Raw genomic sequence first — 27,406 nt, forward strand, 5'->3', positions numbered from 1 at the left:
TCTAGCACTTTGGCCCTAAGCCAAATCAGCTGCCCCCTGATGTTTCTGAAAGAAATGTAATGAGTTTGGACACCTAGTCTTATTTTGGCCCTAGTTTTATAGCTGCAGGCGCAATCTTCAAAGAGTGTGGCAATGCATGGAGAAATCTCAGAAGCCAGGATAAAGGGCAGGGGGCTACGCAGGATGACCATTGGTCAGGTGGGGCATTGCTTCCCAGCTATAATAATATTTATCTTCAATTCATCATAGAATCATACAATTCTATAGAATTGAAAGGGACTTCGGAGCTCTGTTCAATGCAAGGTCTACAATGCAGGATACAACTAAAGCATCCCCAACAGGTGGGAGATCCAGGACAGATAAAAGGAAGAACTTCTTCACACAGCGCACAGTTAAACTAAGGAATTCACTTCCACAAGGTGTAGGGATGGCCAGCAATTTGGATGGTTCTAAAAGGGGATTAGACAAATTCATGGTGGATGAGGCTATCAATGGCTACTAACGCATACCAGTTGCTGGGGAACATGGGTGGGAGAGTGCTGTTGCAACTGTGTCCTGCTTGTGGGTTTCTGGCCGACAGCTGGTTGGCCTCTGTGCGAACAGAGTGCTGGACTAGAGGGACCCCAGGTCTGTTCCAGCATGGCTCTTCTCATGTTCTTCTGACTGGTGGCAGTCCAGCTTTGCTTATATACCAGTGAAGGAGATCCCACCACTACTCAACTGTCTACTGTCAAACAACTCTTACCATTATGAAGTTTCTCCTAATGTATAGCCAGAATCTGCTTCCCTGCAATTTCTACTCCTTGGTTCTAGTCCTGCCCTCTAGAGCAACAAACAGCATTAATTAATTATACAGGCTTATGCCCCACTTTATAGTCCAAGGACTTTCTAAGCAGCTCACATCAATTAAAACATAAAAGTTAAATCAAAATCAAAGAACACACCAGCACCATTAAAATGGCCTCAGAGTAAACCAGAATCAAAAGAACAAGATCTAAAATCTAGAGATCTAAGACACCTGGGCAATTAAAACATATATGTTTTCAAGTGGTGCTGGAAAGACATTTTGCAAAAGAAGCAAATATGTACTGATTTGCTTCATTTGCAAAATTGCAGAGTTCAACTATTGGATGCAGCATTTTAGTTATGATTCTTATTTTTACTGCACACACACACAGGGTGCATTCGGATGACACTTTAGTCTACATAATGTGAAGTCCACTCCATGGATGACTATTTGCATGTTGCACTTAGGGTTCATGGAAGTAGTGCTCTGTGAAGTAGAGTATGCACACTCTGTGGAGTAGTCATCTCTCCCCACCACCACTCTGCCCTCCCCACCGAATGGTGGCACTGTTTCCTGCTTACCTTATCGGGCTGCCACCATTCTGTGGGGAGGGGCATAGGGGAGAGGAGAGACGCAGCACGCAGAGACACGCTGTGGCCATTGCTGGAGCGATGGCGGGCACATCGTGTTCCCTGTCATTGGAGGTGATGTGGACACCGGTTCTCACGGCGGCATTTGTGCAGGGAAACGTGACGGGGACATTGCTCGGCGCTGACACATCCTTCACCAGAGGCTGGATCTTGCTTCTGTGGCGGCAGCACGCAGAGAAACATGCACGGCCCCCTCTGCAGAAGCAAGAGGCTGAGGAATGGCCTCCTCGTGTATCAGGGCACGAGATCCAACCTCTGGCGAAGTACAAGTCAGTACTGAATGATGTCATCCCTGTCAGGGGATCACATGGCTTGGTGCCAACACGTCCTTCCCTGTCTGGGCCATGGCAACAGGGAAATGGGTGGCTACAGCAACACTGACCACTTCCCTGTTGCCATGGCTGCAAAGGAGATGGAGGGGCACCGCACCAAACAATCTCTCCTGAAACTGTGACGAGGAGGACAGATTCCTGCGCCTCCCATCCCCATTCAATAGAACAGAAGGGGAATCCTTTGCATTGGCAGGAGAGATATTTCTGTGTCCCGTGCCCTTCTGTTGTGGCGAATGGGGGCAGAAGGTGTAAGAATCTCTCCTCCTTGTCACAGCTGCAGGAGAGATTGTTGTGCCCTCCCCCCGATATTGGTGGATGGATTTCTCCTGTGGTTGGCCATTGACATCCTTTGCCACCCTCCCCATGATCCATTTCGGGATCGGCTCAAGGGGATGGAAGGGGTTCCTTCCATTCCCTTAAGCCAATCTCCAGGTGGATTGTGGGGCGGGAGGGGCAAGGGACATGCATGTCTCTGGGAGCACATGGGGCACCATGATTGGCAGTGCCCCAATCAAGGACTGCATGTGCCCGTCCCAGGAAGCACGTGGGGAGCCCCTGATAACTCTGCCCCACCAAGGGATGGCACGATTGGCGGTTCCCCAAGCGCTACCCGGGATGGGATTGTTTCCTGTGCTGATAGAGGTGCATTGGGCAAGAGCAGCAGGAGTTTTTGCTGCTCTTGCTTCGCGACTCTGTAAACACAGGTAATAATCCACGGAGCCCAAGACATGATAATCAACAGTTGTGCAGAGAATCAACTCTGCAAACCGTTGGTTATCTCTGTTGGTTATTTCTGCAACATAACTAACCATGGCATGATTTTTGCCTGATAGATGACATGTTAGTCAATGGGGGACTATTTAAGCAACAGTTGCTTAAATAGTCCACCATTGACTAATGTGTTCTCCGAACTGTGCCACCATGTAGACAGCCCTGGTACAAATCAATTATGTCTCAGTTTCCAGTTGACAGCTGCCCTATTTGGTAGTTATCTTGGGCAGTACAGTAAACATCATGACTAGCCGTTGAAACACAGAGATCATATATAGATTAAATGGGCCATAAAAGCCAACAGCCATATTCCCAAGCCAATTAAACTGAAGAATGCATTTATTAAATTAGTTCTAGATCTGTTTAAGACAATGGGACATAATCATTTTAAATCTGAAGCTGAAACAACGCATTAAAAAACCACCCAGCAACCATAAAGTGTTCAATACACAAACACTTTAATCACATGCTGGCCAGCCAAAGTTAATCACTTACAAGTTAAATTGATTTCAATGGGTGCATTAAGCATACGTTTAATTCCATTGAAATCAGTGGGATGCAGAAACGCTTGAGTTTGTCAAGATTGTTCTTAAAAGAAGAACACTGGCTCTACTTGCATATAAGCACAATTTTAAAAGAGGCCCTAAAAAACCCTGAAAATGCCTTGCTTGCTTGGTGTCTTACAAAGAATACCAAGCAAGGGCATTTTTAAGTTAGATGATAGTCTTTTGTAGAACTCTTGGCAGTCCTATCTTCCTCATCTAATATCTACGTTTCTGATCCCAAATTAGACAACTATGCATTGTTGTTCTCAGTGATAGTCTTAGGTTTGCTTACTCAGCTTTCCCCAACCTGGTGCCCTCAAGATGAATTGGGTGGGAGATATAGTCCAACATCTGGTGGGCACCAGGTTGGGAAAGACTGGGTCTTTGGAGGCTTGTGGCTCTGATATCAGTGGCCTTGGACAGCTCCTTTAGAGTTCTGACTGAAACCTAGAGTGGATTCACCACCCCACTGACATTGGAGCCACCAGCCTCCACTGGGCTGATCTATTATGTCTCTGGTGAGAACAAGGCTCTGTAGCTCCCTACATGTTTCTCTGAGACTCAGGAAACTGTCTTACTGCCTTTCAGCTATCTTGTGATGCCATACATGCGAACAGATTTACAAAAGATCATGGGACACCAGTTCAGTGAGGAAAAGATCCAGTACCTGATCTACCAGGTATTGAAAGGATTGAAGGTAAGCAGTGCTGGCTCCAGGTTTGGAGCGCCCACGGGCAAGACAGCCTCCCTGGGCCTCCTCTGTCATCAGTGAGCTTCCCTCCTCACAATATCCTAGGTGATATTGCTCCTTCTCCTCTTTCTCATCATTGTTACCACTTGCTTGCTTAATCAGTAGAGAGACAGTGAACAAATAGGCAATGGCATCTGCTGCTGTTCCTTCTCCCCACCAAATGTTGTCTGGGCCAGAGCAAGAGATAGGGGAACAAGCAGGTTGCAATGGGGAGGAGGAGGAGGAGGAAGACCAGAGGGCTCTGAATGGACCCTGTTGGGCTGTGGGCCCTCAGCAGGTGCCTGACCATGGCTTCTCCCACAACACTTGCCTTGTTGTCATGTTCAAAGCAAATGTCCCTATCCTTGATGCTGAGGATAAGTGGCTTTGGAAAAACTCATAGCAGAAATTTGATCCTGCCAGGTGGGTTGAATGAATGGCTGAATTTTCCTTAGTTTCTCTGTAGTGGTAGAATGTTTCAGTAGATTCTGAACGAATGAAGAAAAGCTGTTGCAAATTTCCACCTTTATAAAACAACAGCAACACGACAACAATGCCTTTATTTGCCCATTATCTTTTCAGACTTCCATGTTCCTTTAGCTCAGCTTTCCCCAACCTGGTGCCTTCTGATGTTTTGGATTACAACTCCAGGCCTGCCTGACTATTGGCCATGCTGAGAGTTGAAGTCTAAAACGTCTGGAGGGCACACACTGTGGAAGGCTGTTTTTGTCGATAGCTTAGCAACTGAAATAAGGTGTGTGGATGTGTTCGTGTGTTTAGGACAGAGATAATTTGTTTTCATTCTGTAACTCTCCTGAATACAAGATGCTTCGGGCTTGTCTTGATGAAGGGTTTGTCTTGACGAAGGTCATCTACATGACGCAGCCGCCATTGCGAAGCCATCCAGGGGCAAACCCCGGAAACTCCACTGAAAAAAAGTTGGGCACTTACCCCAACTTTTTTGGCTGCTGAGGCATGTCACAGCTGCTGGTGCCTCTGATTGGTTGCCATTGGCTGGACGGGGAAGGGGGCAGACCTCCGGGAGCTCAGGAGAGCCCTGCAGGTCCCTGTAAGTAAGTAAATAAATAAATATGGGTGGTGGTGGAGGAGAGGAACTGGCTCCAGAGGGAGGTCAGAGGGAGGAGAGGTGGTTTGGGTGGTGCTCAGCATGGCTGCAGTGGTGGTGACAACTCCGCACTTGCATTCCTTCCCATGCAGATGCCAGGAAGGAGCTCAAATGCGGGAGCCAGAGGCCTTGCGGCGCCAATGCAGCACCGTCAAGGTTGGGGCCTCATCAATGCTATGTCTGTCCACAAGAGGCTTTCAGCATCTCTCTGCTCAGTTTCTTAGCTCACTTTTTCTGTTCAGTAGAAGCTACACAAAGTACTTGAGTTTTCTCAGAGCCACGGTGGGCCAGTTAAGCCCCATACTAATTGTAAGGAAATGGTGAGGTACCCTATAGAAACATCCTGACTGATTCTTGACTGTTGAAGTTGAACATAATCAGAATGAAGTCTTTCTTTCTTTTCTTTTTTTCTTGCAGTATATTCATTCTGCTGGAATCATTCACAGGGTAAGCGCTGCTCTATTCTGTTTGGGGTGAAATCCTATGTATGTTTAGACAGAAAAAGCCCTATAAGTCCCAGCATGAGCCCTTAAAGTTGTTTCTCATCTAAATATACAGAACTCACTAAAGCATCCTTCCCCAACCTGGTGCCTTCCAAATGTGTTGGACTAAGACCCCTCCAGCAAACATGTTGAATGGGGATTATGGGCGTTGTATTCTCTCGTGTCTGGAGGGTGCCAGGTTGGGGAAAGCTTCACGAGTGCATCCTCCTGAACCTTGTCCAGTTCCCTTTTAGTAAATTTTCTTCTTAAAAATCCCAGGATCCAGGATCTCTTCTCAGTCCTCCGAGAGTTCAGGACACGGAATAATGGGCTCAAGTTACAGGAAGCCAGATTCTGGCTGGACATCAGGAAAAACTTCCTGACTGTTAGAGCAGTACGACAATGGAACCAATTACCTAGGCAGGTCGTGGGCTCTCCCACACTAGAAGCATTCAAGAGGCAGCTGTCAGGGATGCTTTAAGGTGGATTCCTGCATTGAGCAGGGGGTTGGACTCGATGGCCATATAGGCCTCTTCCGACTCTATGATTCTATGATTGCTCACTCACAGTAGTTTGCAGGTCATTTACATGTCATCCTCCTCCAGGGCCTCTCCCGCTCTTTGCAACCATTTCCCCAGCTTTTGTTAGACTGAAGTTTAATTTGTGTGACCTGCTCAGAGAGCTTTGGCTATGGAGCAGATAGAAAAGAAATGAAATGAGGGAAGTGTGGCATTAGTCAGAAATGGCAGAGGGGGAATCCGCACGTCATACCGAGATCGCTTCTAAGTGACCCCAGTGCGGCGTGAAAGCGATCGTGTAACTTGCCTTTGGAAGAGCCGACGAAGAGACGTCTTTGCCACCGCTGCCGCCACCCACAGACCTCCTCACCGACCGGCGAGGAGAGCTCGGCTGAAGAAGGCGGGGTTGAGAGCGGAAGAAGCTCTCCACTCCGCCTTCTTCCCCCGAGCTCTCCGTCCCAGCCGGCGAGGAGGTCTGTGGGTGGCGGCGGCGGTGGCGGCTCTTCCAAAGGCAAGTTACACGATCGCTTTCACGCCGCACTGGGGTTGCTTAGAAGCGATCTCGGTACGACGTGCGGATTTCCCCAGAGACTCTCATGTAGGAAATGGTGAGGTCAGGGAGTACTCGCCCTGCCTGCTGCCTCAGTCCGCCTCCACGAGCTGAGCCCTAAGAGCCCCTGCTGAGTGCTCGCGAGGTTCGTGAGGGCATGGCAGTCGCCTGCCCTGGCTTCAGCCCTTTCTCTCGCTGGGTTAATGGCAGCTGCCATTAAGGCAGTGGGGGAAATTCTGCACTTTTGGAGGCTCCTGAAAGTGCACTTAAAGGCCCCATTAATGCAAGGGTTTCCATTAACTCAAGCTGCCATTAGCACGAAGGGGGGAAATGTGTGATTTCCTCAGCTTTGGGGAAACCATGCGTTTCTTCCCCTACTGCCCCTTGGGGCCTTAAAGGCCCTATTAACGCAAGTGTTAATAGGGCTTTTAGGGGCCTCATCGGTGGTGGAGGGGGTGGGGAGAGATGTGCAATTTCCTCAAGGCTGGGGAAATCATGCATTTTCTCCGTCCATGTTAATGATGCATATTTCTCTTCCATCCTTCTGCCAATGGGGTGGGGGGCCTTAAGGCCCTATTAACACTTGGGTTAATGGGCCTTTAAGGTCCCCATTGGAGAGAGGGAAGAAATGTGCAATTTCCCCAAGGCTGAGAAAATTGTGTATTTACCCCCGCTGCATTAATGGTGGCCACCATTAACACATGAGGGGGCAAAGGGCACAGTCCCAGGAGCCAGAGCAGACCCGGGGCCAAGCACTCTCGGGGTGCTGGTCCGTCCTCACACTGGGCGCATCTGCTTGGCACGGACCCAAGCAGACCTTTGCAACATCTCTACTCTCATGTAATTACACAGTTCTGCTCTACCACATGCCATCTAGTGGTTGTGTTATGAAGTACAGAGAAAAGTAAAGAAAGAAAAACTCAGAAAAAAAATGTGTAAAGGAGCCGAACTTAATCCCGCAAAGAATCTGAAAGCAGAAGCCTTGGAAAAGGAGCAGGTTAAAAGCCTCATGTAGAAGAGCCCTAGAAGCCTCTTCGCTATTTGGAAAGGGCAGTTGTTGCTGCTGCTGCTCCTCACTTTTGACTCCAGCAACATGTCGCAACCATCCATACTCATTGCCATGATTCAGCCTGGCAGCCATTGGACAGTCACCATTCTTCCTGCACTCATCAGTAGAAATGGTAGCATTGTGATCCAAGAAGGGATGGCACTGGACTGCCCTGTTGTTGCAAAGATTCAAACAGTGCTTTGTTTCCATAAATAGGGATGCTGGGATTCAAGGCTCTCTGGAATCGCCACCTTCTACAGGAAGCCTTTTTCGCTAACTCCTTGATGTTTGGGGACATGCTTAAGTGGGGGGGGGGAGGCAACCTGGAGCCCTCCAGATGGTTTTGACTGTAACTCCCATAATCTCCAAGCATTCACCATGCTGGCTGAGACTGATGGGAGTTATAGTCCAACAACATCTGGAGGGCACCGAGTTGCCTAACCCTGCTCTTCAGTTACCAAGACTTAGCAACGAAAGAGCGTCCCCAAACATCAGGGGTTAGGGAAACTAACCCCTGTAGCAACTAAGCGAAGAACTACACATAACAAGGGAAATCCTGTGGTTCCCTTGCCACATTTATGCAGAGACTGGGGGAAAGAATTTGCAACAAGAATTGGCAGGGTCGGATTGCTTAATCCTTTCCTTGCCCAACAATTGGTAGGCACAGGATGTGTTAAGTTGCTTCCTTTCCATGTGTTTGCCAAGATAATGTGCAGTTCTGCTCTCGGAGAGGAGAGAAATGCTAGTGCCACTCCAAGGCGTTTTGCTGCTTGGAGTGGGACCTGAATGGAACCCCACCCCCTTCTAGGGCCTTCACTTTTAAGAATCAAGCTGCACTATTCAGCTATTAATTCCTGCTGTCATCTCTCTGCCCTGCTCCACTCTGTCTGTGGTGCCACCTGAAGCAGATTGCCTCCGCTTGCAGTACAGCAGGGCTGGCCCTGAGAAAAACACTCTGCCCCCACTCAAACGCACTTTGTAGGGTTCGTGTCTCATCTGTTCCAGAGTTAAGCCCAGAATTCAAAGCTGGGAGGCTGCCTGGCTTGTCTCCGAGGCAGTTGAAAAATCATTTTGAAACTGCCCGAGGAAGACATATCACATGTCACCTCTGGGAAGGCACCGCTGCAGAGAGCCGCTTGCACACCCTGAGGCCAACTTTCAACCCTGAAATATGCTATAAAGGGAACATTCCACAATTGAGAGGAAATGCTTAAAAAAAAGCAGATCTAGAGAGAGAGAGAAGAGAAGAGAGACCATTCTGTCACTTTCAGTAGGGTAAAATACCTGTCTAACTGTAACTGCAGAATAGAAATCTTCCAAACTTCCAAAATATACACCTGTACGCTAAATTTGGGCAGCCTTATCTGCAGTGCCTGAGAACACAAGTGGAGGGAAAGTCTTTTGGCCCCTGATAAAGGGTGACAGGTGATTTGGGGTATTAACTGAGCAATCCTATTTTACAAGAGAACAAGGGAGAGTTATTGCCACATCCTATGTGCTACCATTTTGCAGTAGCCAGGGTGGGAGGTGTGGGCGGTGTGTGTTTGTTTCTTTCCCTTCTCATTAACTGCAATGAGAGGGCATTACAGTGGGGGCCTTTTGGGGAGTGTTTTGGGGGAATGAGAGGCTTTGGATCTGGCGGATCCATGCCGACCCCCAACATACCCTCAGCATGCTTGTATTTCCCCCATACTGCCGGCAAAGCTCCACCAGCAGCACATTTATGCCAGGGGTGTTCAACCTCTTTCATTCATTCATTCTATTTATTACAGTCACAGACCAGCAAAGTTAATATAAAGCATGTAAAAAATAATTAAAAAGTAACATGATAACAAAATATAGTTTTGTCGAATTCCTTCTCTCAGCAAGATCACAGCACTTCGCCCCTAATTTGCATTGAGGTCATAAAAGACTTAGCAACCCTTTTGATAATGATGATGGTAATAATAATAATAAATTTCTTTCCCGACACATCCCTTAAAAAAAATTATACCAAAGTTGTGGAGGTACTTGCAGAGAAGGCTGTTAATACCGTATTTCTTCTATTGTAAGATACCATTGATCGTTAGACGCACACTAATTTCAGTACCACCAACAGAAAAAAAGCTTTGATTCTAAGAATAATAATCGCACTCATGATTCTAAGACGCACCCCGTTTTTAGAGATATTTATATGGGGGGAAAAGTGTGTCTTAGAATCGAAGAAATATGGTAATAATGGAAAAAATTGTTTCCTGCTGCATTCTTTATAGCTAAATCTCTTTCAGCCTGCTGAATTTTATTTCAGAGAACGGGCTGCATTCCAGTGGTGGTGGGTACAATGGCAAAAGTGGGTGGGTTCAACAGCAAAAGGGGCGGAGCCAACACCCCTCCCCCAATCCTAGCATATTTTGGCTTGAATCACTTACTGCCAGTAATCAGCCCTTCGGAGAGGCATTTCAGCCTTGTAGAATTGGGGGGAAAGGCTGTGCCGAAGCCAGGAAGTCACCAAACCATGAGTGGCTGGGGAAATGGGGGTGGGGGTACGGGAACGGCCATCTGGGGGACCCCAGAGGGCAGGTTTATAACCATAGGAAGGCTGCACCTGAGGGTTCATGCCAATGGAGCTCTGGGTATTTATGTATTTATTTCATTTATATCCTGCCTTTCTTTCAAGGCGCTCAAGGCAGTGTACATGATTCTGCTCCTCTCCATTTTATCCTCACAGCATCCCTGTATGGTAGGTTACGTTACGTTAAGAGTCACTGACTGGCGCAAAGTCACCCAGTGAGCCTCTATGGCCGAGTGGGGACTAGAACCCAGATGTCCCTACTCCTAGTCCATCACTCTAACCACTACCCTACACTGGCTCATCATATTCTAGGAGCATGAACGTTGCCCCAGTGGTGGGCCTCCTCCAGCGGTGAAGCCACATTGTAGGGCCCTTAAGCCAGCCTACTAACACCAAAAGGATTGCGCCCCTAAACAGTTAATATTACAGTTTAAATTAAACATTTATTTACACTACGAATCTTCATCTATCTCTACCTCCTGAAGTATGTCCCATTGATTTAATGAAGCTTGCTCCCAGGTAAGTGGGCATAGGATTCCGGCCTAATTTTAGACTGTAGATAGCCAAATTGAGATGAAATTATGATGGCAGTGGTTGAGTGTAGACTTATTTATTTCCTTTTCTTTCTAATTTTATGTATTGCAGGATCTGAAGCCTGGCAATTTAGCAGTGAATGAAGATTGTGAACTGAAGGTAGAAATGTTTTTATGAGTAAGAAACATGTAATATTGCATACTGCATTGCTAGTCTAACTGAGCCCTTTTGAATCAGCAATATTGCAACTGAATCCTATCTGTTTAATTAGAAATAATTAAATTTCAGTGGGTTGGATCCAGACTTGGTCAGACTTTGGATAGACCCACTGAAATCAATTAGACTGAATTTAGTCATAACTAACTAAAGTCCCATGGATTTCAGTGGATCTACTCTAAGTATGATTCAGTCTGGTTCCAACCCAATGGAATTCACTGCAAAGGATGCCTAGAATTACTGCCTATTCTTATGCCCAGCCGTAAACATTTGTTTATGTATGTTACTGAATTTTAAGCAGATTTTTAGAGTGCAAATACAGAGAACCACCAGTGCAGTTTTTACCCCATTCTCAGTCCCAGAGTCATGATATGGTGTCTTAAATTATTCTCTAACATTACATTGGGCCTGTTTGGACATGCTAAGCCATGATTAGGCTGTTCTAACCCCTTTATAGCAAATAAGTGAGCATGTTTAAACCATGGTTATGTAGACACCATGGTTAGGAGTGGATCACACAACATGCCAAGTCATGATTCACATGATAGGCTAAGTCATGATTCACATGATAGGATAAGTCATGATTCACATGATAGGCTAAGCCATAATGTTTCCCTCAAAATATGTTGTCTTTGTTTTCATTGGGAGAAAGCCATGAAGGACCACCTTATCCCATATTCACCTGCCTGTAATTTATGATCATCATCAGAGGCCCTGTTATATGTCCCACCACCTGGAAAGGTTAGATTGGTTGGTATTTGGGCAGGGCCTTTTTGGTAGCAGCATTCCAATTGTGGAACTCCATTCGAGGGAGGTGGTAGCTTCTCCTTCATCATTATGTTTTTGATAGGCAATAAAGACTGTTTTGTTCTGTCGAGCTTTTAAAGCCGCTTGATGTTGTTTTATCTCACTCTCTAACTTAAATTTGTAATTGTAGTTCTTGGATTGCATTTTATTGATGGTTGTGCTCCTTCATTGATTGTTTTATAATTTATTTTTGTAAATGGTATTTTTATTGTATATCACCCCTGGTGCCTTTTAGGTAGAAGGTGTGATTCATAAAGTCTTAAAACAAATGGTTGGTAACAGGGAGTGGCCATGGTTTCTACCCTTGATCCTTATCACTTATGTTTGAAAACCAATTTGAATACCACTATTGCAGAACTAAACCTTGAGTCTCGACTAAACAAGACTACTATTGCACTGGTAGAATGAAAGGGGATTGATACCATTTCTGTAAACGTTTCTTAGGTGTGGTTGCACTGCGTCAGCTTTAAAAGCCAGTTCAAAACACGTTTAGTCATCTATGTGTTATTAACAGAGAATTCATTTGTTATCAACATTTCATTGTGTCTAGTGTTGGCTGTGTTTAGGTGATATTATAGGGAGTTCTGGTGATGCAGAATACTCCTGTGAAAAGAACAGTTCTTCCCTTTTTGCAGGGTTCTGAGCCAGTTCTGGGGATGCCTCTTTATTTCTCATCACCTCTTTCATGCTGTAGATCTTGGACTTTGGCTTGGCAAGGCATGCAGACACTGAGATGACAGGCTATGTGGTGACGCGTTGGTACAGAGCACCAGAAGTGATACTGAACTGGATGCATTACAACCAGACAGGTGTGTGAAATAATTTCCTGGTATGGCTGTTTGGGAAACTCTTCCCACTAGGACATGGACTATTGGCCACAAATCAGTTTTTCTATATGACTTATCTTATTGTAGTCATAATACTCTCTGTAAAATAAGTACAATACAATTGTCTTACACTGCCTCTGGTTCAAACAAACACCTCTTTAAATTGGGGAAGAATCTGAATTTCCAGAATCAGGGGTCCTTCAGACATGCTGTGGGGATACTGAGAGCTATAGTCTAATTTATATGGAGGGCACCAGGTTGGGGAAGGCTGTGATAGACCATCCCTCTACACATTTACTTTGAAGTAAGTCCTGCTCTGTTCAGTGGTGCTTAATACTGTTGGATTGCAGCCTGAAACAATTTCCTCTGTTTGTATAGCCCTTAGGCAACTGCTCTAGATTATATTATTATTATTATTATTATTATTATTATTATTATTATTATTATTATTATTAGTATCCCGCCTTTTGCCCAATACTGGGCCTCAAGGCGATCTTACAGTTTAAAACATACTTTGTAAAACCTTGGAAAAGAAATGTAAAAAAAAAACACTTTTAAAATACACAACAAAATTATAAGTCATTAACATAGATGGAAGACCAAATTACTCTCCAAAGGCCTTCTGGAACAAACAAGTTTTAGCCTGCTTCCGAAAGCCCATCAAGGAGGGAGCCAGCCTAGCTTCCCCAGGAAGAGAGTTCCAGAGCACTGGAGCAGCCACCGAGAAGGCCCTCTCCCATGTTCCCACCAAGCGTGCCTGTGAAGATGGTGGGACTGAAAGAAGGGCTTCTCCATTCTGGCCACTATTTATTTATTTATTACATTTATATACTGCCCAATAGCTGGGGCTCTCTGGGCGGTTCACAAAAATTAAAACCATTCAAAGTATAACTACAACCTGCCACCACCAATTCTTATGCATGCTTCTGCTCTACCATCCCTCTCAAACAGCCTGCATGGAGCCACAAGTCCCTAGCATGACTCATGTATTGTAGCATGGGGAAGCAGATGCATCTGATGCAACTGCTGCTATCACTGTTGTAAGAAGGATGCACTGCATTTATTTATTTTTTAAAAAAGCATTAGTCATTATGAGACATTTATACCATACTATCATCTCCTTTAAAAGAGAAGTAGTCAAAATATTCAGTAAGCTGATGTATGGAAGCCAACTTTCCCCAAGCAATTGTCTTCCAAATATTGCTGGACTGTAACCCCTATCAGCCCCAGCCAACATAGCCGGTGGTTTGGGATGATGGGAGTTGTAGTCCAAAACATCTGGAGGGCACCAAGTTGGGGAAGGCTGGTGTAAGCAAATGAGGGTATAGAAAACCTTAGTGCAAAGATTTATTTTAAACCTTGTTAGTCTACTACCTCTCTGCCCATTCAAGGTGACTTGCAAAATAATAATTCTAACATAATTCTAAAGATAACAAAATAACTCTTTAACATGGAAGTTTGTTACAGGTGTGCAAAATAAGCTGGATGTTTCCTATTTATTTATTAAGTTTCTTCTCATTTTTTTCTCCCAATCAGTGGACATCTGGTCTGTTGGCTGTATCATGGCAGAAATGTTGACTGGGAAGACTCTGTTTAAAGGTAAAGACTGTATCCTTCTCAAAGGGCTCTAGGGCAAAAAGTTAATGGCCTTAGTTATGGGAGTGTTTGTGGTTGATGCTCTTGGTGTTTAGAATAAACATATAAATAATGTGGAGAGTGGAAATACTTGTGGGAGAAGTATAAGTTACTCTTCCATGTACCCCAAATCCCTTAGGAACTGCCTTAAATATGTCAGTACTTTAATCTCTCTCTCTCTCTTTCTTTTTTACTTCTTGTCTTGTGTGTCCCATTTCAACTAAAGCTAAACTGCTCTTTGGTCACAGCTTTGCTACTTCCAGGTTGGATTCCTCTGCCCCGCCAGCAGAGGGGCACTCCTGCCCCATGCTAATCCACTCCAGCCAGCGGATTTGGGAATAGGATTGGAATATTAGACATCCAGATATAAATCAATACTCTGAAACTGAGTTTTATATTACTGTAAAGGAAAGGCTTGTTGATTGCAGCCATTGTTATCACTAAGAAGCAATAAACAGGAAAGACTCACTATCTCCCAGTCTAACAAGAGGGACGGGGAAGTGAACTGCCCTTCTCAGAGGAAGGGCAGGATAAAAAGATAAGGAAATGGATGAGTAAATAAATAAACAAATATAAGTTGTGTAGTCTTTAGTGCCCTAGGCTGTCTAATTCACTGGTTCGAAAGATTGGGCCCATGTTGATAACCTTTAACTCAGCTTATCAGATCTAGATCAGCTGACTCAGATCATGAAAGTGACAGGAAGCCCTGGAGAAGAGTTTGTGCAGAAGCTGGAAGACAAAGCGGTAAGAAAAATGCAATGCAAGATAAATAGATGTGGGGTGTTGTTGTTGTTTAAAAAAAATGCATTCTTTTCCAAATATTTAACATTTCTTTCAATTTCTAATAAATTGCATCAATCTTTTTTTGGCTTGGGGGGGGAGCAGGAAGGACATTTATAACTCACTGTTTCTCTAAGGCACTAGCAGGCAGAAGGTAGATCTCCAGATGTTTTGGACTTCAGTTTCCACAAGCTCCTGCTAGCATGGACGATTGTCAGGAAAGTCCAAAACATCTTGACCTTAGTACCAACTATGTCATTCTGTTAGTGAAAATGGCATTAAGGACATAAGAAGAGCCCTGCTGGATCAGAACTAGGGTCCATCTAGTCCAGCACTCTGTTCACACAGTGGCCAATGAGCTGTCGACCAGGGACCAACAAAGCAGGACATGGAATTGAATGTAAATGTATGACTTATTATTTGACTTATGTAACCAGAACTAAAGAACAATAAAAATAATATAAATGGGGGGGGGAACTGCACCAAAAAACCCAAAAAACAAGCAGGATGCAATAGCACCTACCTACCCATGTTCCCCAGCAACTAGTGTACATAGGCTTATTGCCTCTGATACTGGAAGTAGCACATAGCTATCAGGATTAGTAGCTATTGCTAGCTTTCTCCTCTAGGGATTTATCCAACCCCCTTTTAAAGCCATCCAAATTGGTGGCCATGACTACATCTTGTGGTAATGAATTCCATAGTTTAGCTATGCAGTGTGTGAAGAAGTCCTTCCTTTTATCTGTCCTGAATCTCCCACCAATCAGCTTCATGGCATGACCACTAGTAGAAACTAGATTCTGCACTATGTGCAAAAGAAGAATCCACCTTAAGTTATGTTTGCACAACTCTTGTGCAACCTGTTGTGCAACTGGGTGGTCATTTTCACCACAATCCCAAAATCTCTTTCTTGTTCGGTCACTGCCAGCTCAGATCCCATTAGGTTATACTTGAAATTGTTTTTTTTTACCCCAACGTGTATCACCATACACTCGCTTAAATTGAACCGCATCTGCCATTTGGATGCCCACTCTCCCAGCTTGGAGAGATCCCTTTGGAGCTCTTCACAATCCCTTTGTGTTTTAACCTTAAATAATTTGGTGTTGTCAGGTTCTCCCCTCCCCCCTGTGGACAGACTTGAGAAAGGACTTTACAGAAGTATGGTGCAAAGGTTAGAACACAGTTGGTCATGTAAAGATGGCACCAGAAGGGGCAACTAGCGCTACCAGCCCAAAGAGATCGTGCAGTTTCCCTCCTTTACATGTTTTCTTTTTTGGGATGCGGGGGGGTAAGGAAAATATGGAAGAGCTGGTGGGAAAACACATGAGGGTTACAAATGGAAGGGAAGGTCATTTCGACCCCTCATAAAACTCTGAGCTCCATCACACCGGGCTGATAGTGTGCTTTCACGGCGAATTCCATGCAAAAGACTCCCATGACGCCCACCTTTTAGTCTGCTATCATGGCGAAGGACTCGGATGACATCGACTATGTCCTGCTGTGATTGAGGTTCTCCCCCGCCCTCTTGGCGACGTATTTTGCCCCTCAGAAAGTGTGATTCTTCTTGAACTCCAAGCGGCTGCTGGGGGCGCAGAAGGATGATGAGCAGAGCCGCCTCCCTCAGCAGCCCCCAAGCGAGTGCCGCCGAGCCTGGAGCAGGCCCAGCCCTCCCGGGGCGCAGGCCAGAGCAGGAGGACGAGCAGGGTCTTCCTCAGCAGCCCCCAAGCAAGCACCACGGCGCCTGGCCCAGCCCTCCTGGAGTGCAGGGAAGGCTGGTGTGATGGAGCTCAACAACAACAACAGCTTTCATATGCTATGGGATAATTTGAGGGAAAACCACCAGGACAAATGGGTAGTTGTGATGGAGCTTAACATGAGTGAGGCAGAGTGATTGCACAATAAAAGCTTCATCTGAAAGCCCCTGTACTATGTTGCATTGCACATATCACACTTACTTAAATTTAACTAACAGCACAATCCTGTATGTGTTTATTCAGAAGTAAGTCCACTGTTTCTTAAATAAGCCATGGTGGTTTGTGGCTCATACTGGCAACATGTTTTTTTGTGTTGTCCGAAACCTGGCAGCAGTTGTTTGAGGGTTAAAGAACCCTCAAATAACCCATGGTCTGTTTTGGGGTTATTTGAGGGTTGTTTAACCCTCAAACAATCCCTGCTGCCAAGGTTGGGATGACACGACAAACCATGGCAACTCTCTTGCCAGGGACTGAATATTCAAAATAGCCACTAGCATGCACCTTGACTCACTGTGGTTTACATAAGCCACAGTGGGCTGCCATGATCATGCAGCTGGCCCATTATGTCCCTAGTATTGCTTGGGGAAGGGAGGCATAAACAGGTATTAATTCCACAAGGAAATTATCATATAAAGCAGAGATGGGGAATTCTCCTTTCTGTATGGGCTGTGTTATCTCAAGGGGAACATGTCAGGGGGAACATGTCAGGGGCTGCATGCGGTCAGTGGGTGGGGCTGAAGTGGTGCATGGGGCCAGAGCTGAAAGTAAGTAGTGCCACCCCTTTTCTCTCTCTCTCCCCCTCCCTCCTTCCCCAGCAGTCTGCTGGGAAAGGAAGAGATTATTCTTGTCAAAGGCCTGAACTCTGCTTTTTGCTCTCCTTCTCCCCCTCTGAGCTCCCCTTACCTGTATAAAATTAGGCTGATATAAAATGAGCAGCAGGAATAAGCAGCAAGGCAGAGGTGAACTAGTGGAGTTATTACTTACTATGTCCTATTTGTGGACATACTTCAGAGGAGGCTAATCTGGCAATATACCACTGGGGAAGTAAAATGTTGGTTTCACGTGTGAGACTTTGGTTGCTCAGCAATGTATATCCTGTTTAATATTGCTCCTTACGTTTTCCAGCTGCAGAATATCTGTATTCCTGTATGAAAGTCTTGTCTCTTTTAGGCTAAAAGCTACATAGAGATGCTCCCCAAGATTCCAAAAATGGACTTGTCTCTACTTTGTCCCAAAGCCAGTCCTCTGGGTAAGTTGTCTTGTTTGCTTCGCTTATTTATAAAATACATTCCCCCACTCTATCACAGGAGTCATACAACCTGAATGTAATACTTCACCTTTCAATAAGGCTGGCTTAAACATTTCAAAAGTAAGAGTGCCTTCCACGGAGCTGGAATATCTCTCATTTTCTATATGGCTTTCTTTTAAATGCTGAAATACTGTCATATATGATAGCTGCCAACTGAAATGTCTGAGGACTGGGAGCTGTATGTGACTCGTTGTTGTCAAATTGCCTGGCCCCAGTGTAGGCTGCAGAAGAAAATTGCCACATTTGCAGAATCTGAAAAAGGACAATGGACTGAGAAGCAAAACTGAGAAGGAAACTGTCATGACAGATTTGTTAATTTCTAGGTTTCCTGCCTTCCTGTTTTTTTTTAAGTCTAGTGTAGTTTAGTTGCCTTTATCTGCTTTGTAGCTTATCTCTTTTGAATACATTTTGAGAGCACCATATCTGGGCAGGATTTTAAAATGTGAAATAACTCCTTGCCATTACATTTTGCATATTTAACTTAATTCTCTCTTAAGGAAATGAACTAGGGGCTGCTTAAAAAGAAGAGAATTATGCAACTATTCCTGACACTCCCCATTTTTGTATGTGATCGCACGGACAAACATAGCATATAAATGAGCAGATCACAGATTTGGGGTGGTTCTACATGAGGCTTTTATTGTGCAATAACCATGGTTTGTCATCTGTGTTGTCCACACAATTTGTAAACCACCCAATTTTTTCCCTGGTGTTTATCCCGTCTTTTTCCATAACAGGAAAAGTCTAGTTTTTAAAAAAGACATCCCACAACAAGTACCACTATGTTCCATAAGTGTAGAAGTTCCATAGCGATACTGATCCTTCTTGGAAGGTGGTGCTACTTTCACATGATTTCCTACTTTTTTGGAGGTGTGTCCTAAATCTATACCTTCCTCTTGCTCCGCACCTGAGCACAGCCAGCACCCCTTTGTCATTGCATTTCTGAGATCAGTGGAGGCAGGCTCAATTTTACTTTCATCCTGACAATATCTGATGGAGGAGTCATGTACAATGGGTGTAATGGCAGAGGTGTTTCCTGGAGGCAGCAGGAAACATTGGATTTTCTTGCTGTTTGGTGAGAATAAAGGACCAGTTCAGGAAGATACCCTGTCATTTACTCCTTTGAATATTATGCTAAGGAGATGGCTGTGTGTGGCTATAACCATGCTGTGCTTGTGCTGCTCCATTGGTGATGTTTTGGGCTGTAGTAGCAAGAAGCAGCTGCCATCCACGGGCAATCATTGCTTTGCTTTTTGGGAGGAAGTGTAGACTTTTGAACTTATGCAGGACCTCCTCACCCACCCTAATTCAAGGCATATATAACAGGGAAAGTTAACTTCCAGGCTCATCCTTGCCATTAGCATTCTTGCCTTGTTTAAGTAGTGATGTTATAAATATTTATTACATTTCTATACTGCCCCTCTCTGGGTGGTTTACAGAGATTAAAACTAGAGCTGTGCCAAAAATTTTTGATTATTTCATTTTTGACATTTGGTGGGGGGTGAGGGAAAACTGAAAAAGTCTGAGAGGAGTGAGAATTTCAGAGAATTGTTTCCTTGGAGAGGTGGACAGGATTTCTTCATATCTTTTTAAGTGTAGGAAGTTTTGAGGGGGTCTTCTTTCTATTTTTTTAAAAAACAACCCTGGCACTTGCAGGAGCACAGGAGTTCTTCCTGAATGCCTGAGAGGGAGAGGTCACATGGTCTCCAATAGGCATTCATGAAGAACTGCCAGGCTCCTCCAAGTGCTGGGAGGGCTTTTTGTTTAAATAAAAAATAGAAAGAAGACCCCTAAACAACCAGCTACACTTTTAAAAGGAATGTGGAAATGCTGTGCCCCTCCCCAAGAAGAAAATTCTCTCCCTCCCTTTGAAAGAGGCAGAAAAAGCAATGCCTCTTTCGCAGGGAGGGAGCAAAAAATACTGGAAATAGGGGGAAGAATTCAGCACAGCACTAATTAAAACATTAAAAACAATACGCAAAATTTAAAAACAAACAACAGACTGTACGCGCAAAGAGAACATACATCTAAAAAGAACTTTGAACACTTTCTTTCTTTTAGCCGTGGACTTGCTTGACCAAATGTTGCAGCTGGATGTGGGAAAGCGTCTTACAGCCACCCAAGCTCTGGCCCATGCATACTTCAACCCGTTTAGAGATGTTGAGGAGGAGACAGAGGCGCAGCACTCCTATGACGATTCCATTGAGGGTGAAAAGCTTTCAATCAATGAATGGAGAAGTAAGTTTAGCTTGATAGCTTTGCGTAAAGACGTGCGCCCTTCACCCCTCAGAAAGTGAAGTGCCAATGGTGCAGAAAGTGCCTCGAGGATATATTGGTACCTTTCCATCCAGATACACTCTGTGGAGACACCTGGCTGACTTCCTAGTTTCTTTCACTGCCAGTTTTCACAGAATCATAGAATAGTAGAGTTGGAAGGGGGTTATAAGGCCATCAAGTCCACCCCCTGCTCAATGCAGGAATCCACCTTTCAATTAATAGTGAGCCTGCATAGCAAAACAACTGCGCACTTTTTGATAGTAGCATCACATTCGGCAGAGATAGACTGATATATGAGGACATCACAAATTTGGCAGCCATCTTACAAAAAGGCCACATACAGCAAAGGTTTTAGTTGACTAAATATCAATTATTTTATAAAATTGTACAAATTTATAATGAAAAATACAGCAGCACAAGTTAAATACATGTAACCTAAACTAACATAGCCTAGGATTGTTATATCTAACCAAAATATAACTGAATACTTCTGCAGGCTCTCAGTGTTTCTGAAACTGAAGTAAATGCAAATAAGCAAATATTTAAATAGAATTGTGCCATGCTGGTGTTGGCCAGTTAACAATTACTACGTCTGAGAGGGCATCTCTGTTCCACCCTCTTCAGTTGGCATCGTAACCTGGGTGACACCCCTGAGCCCACCTCTCTTGCAGAGTCTTCCTCCTACACAGTTCTCACTGTAAAGGGAGCCCAAAGAGATCTGGCAGCCTGCCCCTTCGTCTTCACTGCTACCACCTTCCCAGAGGTTCTCTGGCACCTGAACCTCTAGGGAAGGACACCAGAATCCTGGCCCAGTATCCCTGGATTTAGCACTGACCCAAGCAGCAAAAACATAGCAGCATGCATAAATGAGGTAGGAGGACTTTATTCATCAGTTAAGGGTAAGGGCAAATGGGAAGAACAACAAGTAAAACACCCATATAGGCATGTGTAGCATAAAAACTCAGTAACCTTAAAAATAATAAAACCCAGCTAGACTATTTACTTCAAAGTAGGGCTTTTCCGTCTCCACCGCCGCCACGAACACTTGCACACGCACCATGAACAGGGGCAAGACCCAGACTGGGGGGAGGAAGTCCCTTAACTTTATACCCTCAAGCTCCCCATTCCATCCCAGGCTCCCCGCTCCCCCTTGGCGCAGCCCGGAGGCCTGGTTTCACACCTCTCCAGCTGCACGTCCTCCTTCCTCCCTGCCTTGGTAGTTTATGGCCTTGGGATTGATAAGGGTGCTTTCCCCGGCGCCAAGGTCTTTCTCTTATGTCCACTCCCATCTCCAGGTGTCCAGCTGTAAATCTACAGGCCGTCGCCCTTAAAAGTGTTATGCTAAAAACACTTCAAACCACTTAACCCCTAACACACTCTTACGCAGTGCAGTCTATCTGACCTTCTCCTTCACACTCACATTCCCAGGTTGTACATCAGAGGCCTCCTTCAAGGCCTGCTTTTGCAGCTGTGGCTGATGTGGAGTATAATTGTCCTTTGGTCTGTAACCAGCTGGGAATCTAGACAGAGCTGGGCTCCCAGGCCCTGAGGTTCCCACGACTGGACTGGGTTCCCAATGATCACCCTCTAAGTCTAAATCAGATACTGGTTCTAAAGTCATAGGGCTCACCAACAAAAAGGGCATCACCAGTTACATGCACAGAGAAGACAATTTTCCATAGCACTTCATTGGACTTAAGAATCGTGTGTGAGGTGTGTGTGTGTATGGGCTACGTGGGCCTGGACACACCAATTTGACACCTGTGGCATGCTATATATGGGCATATATAGGCCTATAGGAAACCTGTGCTCCTGGGGTGCTCTGCCCACTTTTCCCAATGTGCAGCTGATCAGCTGTCATCTGGGTGTTGGGAACCAGATTGCTGTTGGTCTGTTGCTATTAGCAGTGGAAAAGCAGCAATCTTGACTAGGATCGCTAATGGTGGGGAGAGAGGCTTTAACTTCACCCCCACTATGCCTCCCAGTGATCCTGATGCAGAGATCACCATTTCCTCACTGCTAATAGCAGCAGGGAAATAGCAATTTTCATCCTGTTTGCTACTTGGGGCGAGAAGTTCAAGCCTCTCCACATCCAGGGATTCTGATTGCTAGGGTGGGAAGTGTGTGTGTGTGAGAGGAGAGGGAGCATTTGTGTGTGTCTTGGACCCACTCCCCACCTGCCCCATCCAATCATGTGGCTCCCAAACCCTAAAAGGTTCCTCACCCTTGCTGAAGACAGATGAGTACCTGTGAATTGGTTGGGTGGCTTCTTCCTAGGATCAAATGGTGGGTGAGGGGCAAGGAAGAGGAACTGAGATTGGGAGGATGCTCCATTCTCTTTTCAATAAGAGCAATTACGTGGAATTTCCTGGAGGAGACACATGTGGGATGCTCTGTATGTTAGAGATGGCACAATTTAGCCAGTCTGACAGGTAAGTTTTAGAGACAGTTGCTGAGTCTCAGGCTTTTTTTCCCTCTACACTCATCTAATAAAGGCAGCCAGGCAGCCATGAACTGCTCAACCTGCATTCGTCCCTTGCCCATGATTGTCAGCTGTGCGACCAGCGGGCGAACCACTCCCACATGTCTGGACTGCAAAGTGTAGGCATACTGAAACAAGGCTCTACAACCCTGAAATAAGAGCTGTCTGGATATAACCAAGCCCTGAGTTACTGTTGCATGATGGTAGATCAAATAGCTCTTCCCCAAGCCCTTCTGCTACCACTGCCTCCCAAGTATCAGAATATTTTCTCTGCTTCTGCTAATTTTCAAAATTTTGTCTTCTCCAAAGCACTCATCATCCTTTCTAATTTTCGTCATCTCAATGTGTCTAGAATGAAGCTTTTGTTGCGTAATTGCCCTGACTTATTCATGGAGTTTTATATGAGGTCCAGATGACATCATTTGTAACTCTTCTGTGTTTTCCAGCCATTTTTGCCCCCTTTTTCTTACTAGAAAAAAACCCATTAAGGAGGGGAGCTGCACAGTAATGTCTTTGGATTGATAACATTAGGAGCCCTCCATCTGGATGCACCCTATATTCTTGGGACCAATAGCATTTTCTTCCCTTTTTCAATCTGTTAATAAACTTATTTCAGACTTCTTAGAAAATTGGAAGACATCTTGTTGGATTGCAGCCTCAATGAGTTCAGTATGCCAAATATGCCTGACACCTTTAGTGTATGTTTTTGTATCTTTCATCATTTTTGAAGCACTTCTCTGAATTCTTTTTTAGTAACAGTATAATGACTTAATTTCCTCAAATATTTTCAATCCCAAATGAAGTTTTCCTGTTCTTAAGGAAGCAGAATGTTGAATTTCTTAATACCGAAGTTTTGATATGCCTCAGGATATTTAAAACTGTCCCACAATAAGGACTTGCATAAATTTGAGCTTCAATGAGTAATTTTTCCCCTTTCAAATGATCCACATTGTTCGAACACAAATGAACTGATATCTTTTGCTTCTTTTTCAAGGGCATATTTACAACGAAATACTGTCATTCAGCCCAATTGCACGGAAAGACTCCAAGAGAAGAAGTGGAATGACGTTGTGAGCGCTGGCATGCCCAACTCTGGACTGTCTTTCCCATGATACATCAGTATTTTGACCCCAACCAAGAGTAAATATTCATCAGCGTGAAAAAAGTCTGTGTAGGACACAAGGACACTGAGTGTATAAGGAGAGTTCAGCCTTAGTCTGAAGGCCAGAACTGCACAAGCAACATCTTTCAGTGCCAAAAATGAAGATGCTTCTTATTAAAGCACTTTGTGATAAATTGTGACCTCCACGTTTCTTCCTTTTCATACATGTTTTGTAACTGGTTCTTCACTTGGTTGAAAAACCTACAGTGTTTCCAGAATTCTTTTTTTATTATAGCTTCTGGAGTCCTGTCCTTCCCCTAAATTATGAACTTTGCATCTTCAAATGAACAAAGCAGAACATGTTTAAAACATAAAATAAACAAAGATGCAAGAAGGCAACAATTTTGTCTACCAATTAGGAAACCACAAGGAACGTTGGCAAAGTCTTTCTGACTTGAAAGTGATTCAGCACCTCTCAATTCTCATTTGGCCACACACTGAAAGGGAAACGTCTAAAGCACTGATATTTATATATGGATTGTTTTTTCAGAAACACTGAAAGATAATAATTTAAAACACCTTTGGAAGTGTTAACCACATTATGGCCATTCTAAACTGAGGCATGTGCACACATTGACTGGGTTTGGCTGACACGTTACATGATGGTTTATTTTTCTAAATTAACTATGATGGTTTAACATGTCATCTGCATGCTGTTTTCCCCTAACCATAGTGGTTTATTAACCAAAATAACCCAACCTGGTAAGCCATGGTCTGCAGAGAGGTTATTTAACCCATCATGGCTTATCGTGTCATTTGGCGCTCCAGAGTACTTTAAGCTCACTGCCTACAGAGTCGCCTGGTGAGAGCGCTCAAAACTGCTGCTCCCACTCCAATCTTTTCGGGCAATTTCTGTTTCTGAGATCTGTCTAGGAACAGATTGCGCTCACCCATCCCTCAGCAGTGTGCTCTGCAAACTTCCAAAGTGTCAAACGCCCACATCTCCCTGGTAGAGGTATAGCCACGCAGGGTTTTAATTCTGAATCTGCTGCCCCCCCATGATAGGAACTTGTGTGTGAAATTTTGTCCCAGGCCTGCAAACTTTCAAGAGTTTAGAGCCTCCCCTTGCCCTTTGGGTGTAGAGGCATAGGAATGCAGGATCTTGAGTACTGCAAACTTTCAAGGGTTTAGAGCTGCCATCCCCTTTTGGGTGCAAAGTGCCTTAGTACATTCAAAGCAGAGTTAAGGAAGCCCAGTTTAAAGCAAATAAGCCACTTTGTATGCCAATAAACAGCTTCCTTTTATTACTATGTCGTTTGCTGCTGGCAAAGGCGGAAAGGCTTGGACATTGGGGCTGCAGAGTAGGAATAAGAAGTGGGGAGGGGGGAAGCAAGCTGTTTCAGCTCACTTTTCCATGAAAAAGCATTGTTGGAGATCAGCAGTGATAAGGCGGAGACAGAGGACACAAGAAACCCGCAGCTAAGGGCACAGCCTACCTATCGGAGAAACGTGATGTGGCTTCAGTGTGAGGGTTGGTGGGATATGGCATCCAGCGCAAAGGAAGCAGAGCGGGAGGACTCTAGTGGGAGGGAGGGGCAAGAGGGGAACCATACTGCATTTGATTGTGTGAGAGATCACAGTTGCTTATTTTCAAAATAAGCTACTGTGAGTAGTTTATAAACCGCCATGACTTAAAGTGATGTGCAAGCCCGCCCATTCATTCACTGGACTGGTTGACACATGACACTAAACCATGGTGGGTTAATTAATGCCCAGGGCTTAGCAGAACATACAGGCAGCCATTTTGCAGTCGCAGCTTGAATATGCAAAAGTCTTCTCACACACACCACAACCCCACTGTGGTGATTGTACGAACCCGGTCACTAATAAACTTATGGTTCAAGCAGGGCCGGCCTTAAAATTTTGCTGCCTGAGGTAGAGCAACAAATGGCACCCCACATCCTTTAGTCAAACTGCATAGTATCCAAGGCCAATCAAGTTCATTTGGCACATGGGGCACAAAATTCCACAAGCACCTTTTCCCATCCCTGGCAGTAAAAATATAATGGATTAAATTTATTTATTTATTTATTTATAATATTTATATTCCGCCCTATATCACTAAGATCTCAGGGTGGCATACAGATAAAAACATACAGTATAAAACAATAAATATACACAGTTAAAAACAAATTAAACCATAATCCAAGTTAAAACAATATATAATTTAAAAGCAATAGATGCAGTTAAAACAGTTAAAACAATGTGCCAGTGAGTTTAACCATCAAAGGCTTTGTTAAAAAGCCATGTTTTTAAATGACTAACAATTTGTTGCCCTTTCATCGATACCCAAAATTTACTGCCTGAAGTGACTGTCTCACTCTGTCTAAAGGTAGGGCTGGTCCTGGAATCAAGAGAAAAAGCAGATCTGATTGGGTTCAAAAATCCTTTTCAATCATGTAACAATGCACGTTTTTTTAGTAGCACAGAAACAAGAAAACAAAATAGGATGTTGCTCCAATGTAATAACTCAGCCCAGTAGGATGGCAGCATATAAAGTCTGGCACAGCCAGATGTGGACCTTGGGGTGGCAAGCAAAACTGGGAAAGTAGGAAAAATAAATGCAATTCCCTACGTTAATACAAGAGCCTCTTTTGCACTGGAGCAGCAGTCCCCAAAACATGAGAATCAAATATCAAGGGCCATAGGCAAAACATGCCTTAGAAGGCAGACTAGAAATAAGATGATAGTTGATGAAAGAGCTGATGGAGCACCACCCTTTACAAGTACCCATAGGATTAACTATTTAAGATGATTGAATGGGACAATGTGATGGAATGAGGTATGATCCATAAAGTATGTCACACTTTAAAGGCATTTTAAGCCCCCCCTAACCAGTACACAATCCTTTCTTTTGTCAGAACCGCACCTCTCCCTTTCCTTGACTAATTTTTATGTTTGTGAAATACCTGCATTTTTATATGTATTTATATTACAATATGTACACTTCTTTTAAAGGAAAACAAAATAAGCAACATGACTGCATCTACCATAACATCCATTAATTATAGAACAGGCTGCCTTAAGGCTCCTCCACCCCGAGAGGAGCCCCACCCCCCAGGCGTTGAACTGCACCAGTCAGTTGGATTGCCTCACATGTCTGCTACCCCAGAGATGGCCCCCGGACACAAGCATTGAATTGCAACAACATTCAGGTTCCTGCACTGGCCAAGTGACCCTTAGAATACCACAACAAACTATGTGCTGGCAGGGCCCACCCCCACCCCCACTCCCCACGGCCTTGGGCTGTTAAACCAGCCAGGATAGGCTTCTATCAGCAGTGAAACATTAGGAATGGTTATGCTGTGCTGTTGAGGCCTTGCGACCAAACATGCTGAAAGCAGAGCAGCAGATATTGAGACCAAGCGGTTAACATATTAATTCCATTCTCATTTACTTTTCACAAAACAGTCACAAACAATTCTGACGGCTTTCTAAAAAGCTAGAACTTGACAGTGTAAGGAAGTATCTCAATTGCAAACAAGTATGTTTATTTTGAAAATGTCACCCGTTATCTTTAGACTTCTTGAGAC

The 27,406-nt window shown here is 44.5% G+C and overlaps 1 protein-coding gene across 1 annotated transcript in view; it reads left to right on the forward strand.

The window, feature by feature from the left end:
• MAPK13 (mitogen-activated protein kinase 13) overlaps positions 1-24,007 on the forward strand; it is a 31,924-nt gene extending 7,917 nt beyond the window's left edge. Inside the window, exons 4-12 of the mRNA XM_063118889.1 lie at positions 3,674-3,782; positions 5,359-5,388; positions 10,736-10,783; positions 12,342-12,456; positions 14,011-14,082; positions 14,774-14,853; positions 17,814-17,892; positions 20,014-20,190; positions 23,706-24,007. Of these exons, the coding sequence (XP_062974959.1) occupies positions 3,674-3,782; positions 5,359-5,388; positions 10,736-10,783; positions 12,342-12,456; positions 14,011-14,082; positions 14,774-14,853; positions 17,814-17,892; positions 20,014-20,190; positions 23,706-23,785 (790 nt within the window). The 3' untranslated portion in view covers positions 23,786-24,007. The remainder of the gene's footprint in view (positions 1-3,673; positions 3,783-5,358; positions 5,389-10,735; positions 10,784-12,341; positions 12,457-14,010; positions 14,083-14,773; positions 14,854-17,813; positions 17,893-20,013; positions 20,191-23,705) is intronic.
• The last annotated feature ends 3,399 nt before the right edge of the window (positions 24,008-27,406 follow it).

This window comes from Elgaria multicarinata, chromosome 1, assembly GCF_023053635.1.
Source record: "Elgaria multicarinata webbii isolate HBS135686 ecotype San Diego chromosome 1, rElgMul1.1.pri, whole genome shotgun sequence".
Taxonomy (NCBI): Eukaryota; Metazoa; Chordata; class Lepidosauria; order Squamata; family Anguidae; genus Elgaria; species Elgaria multicarinata.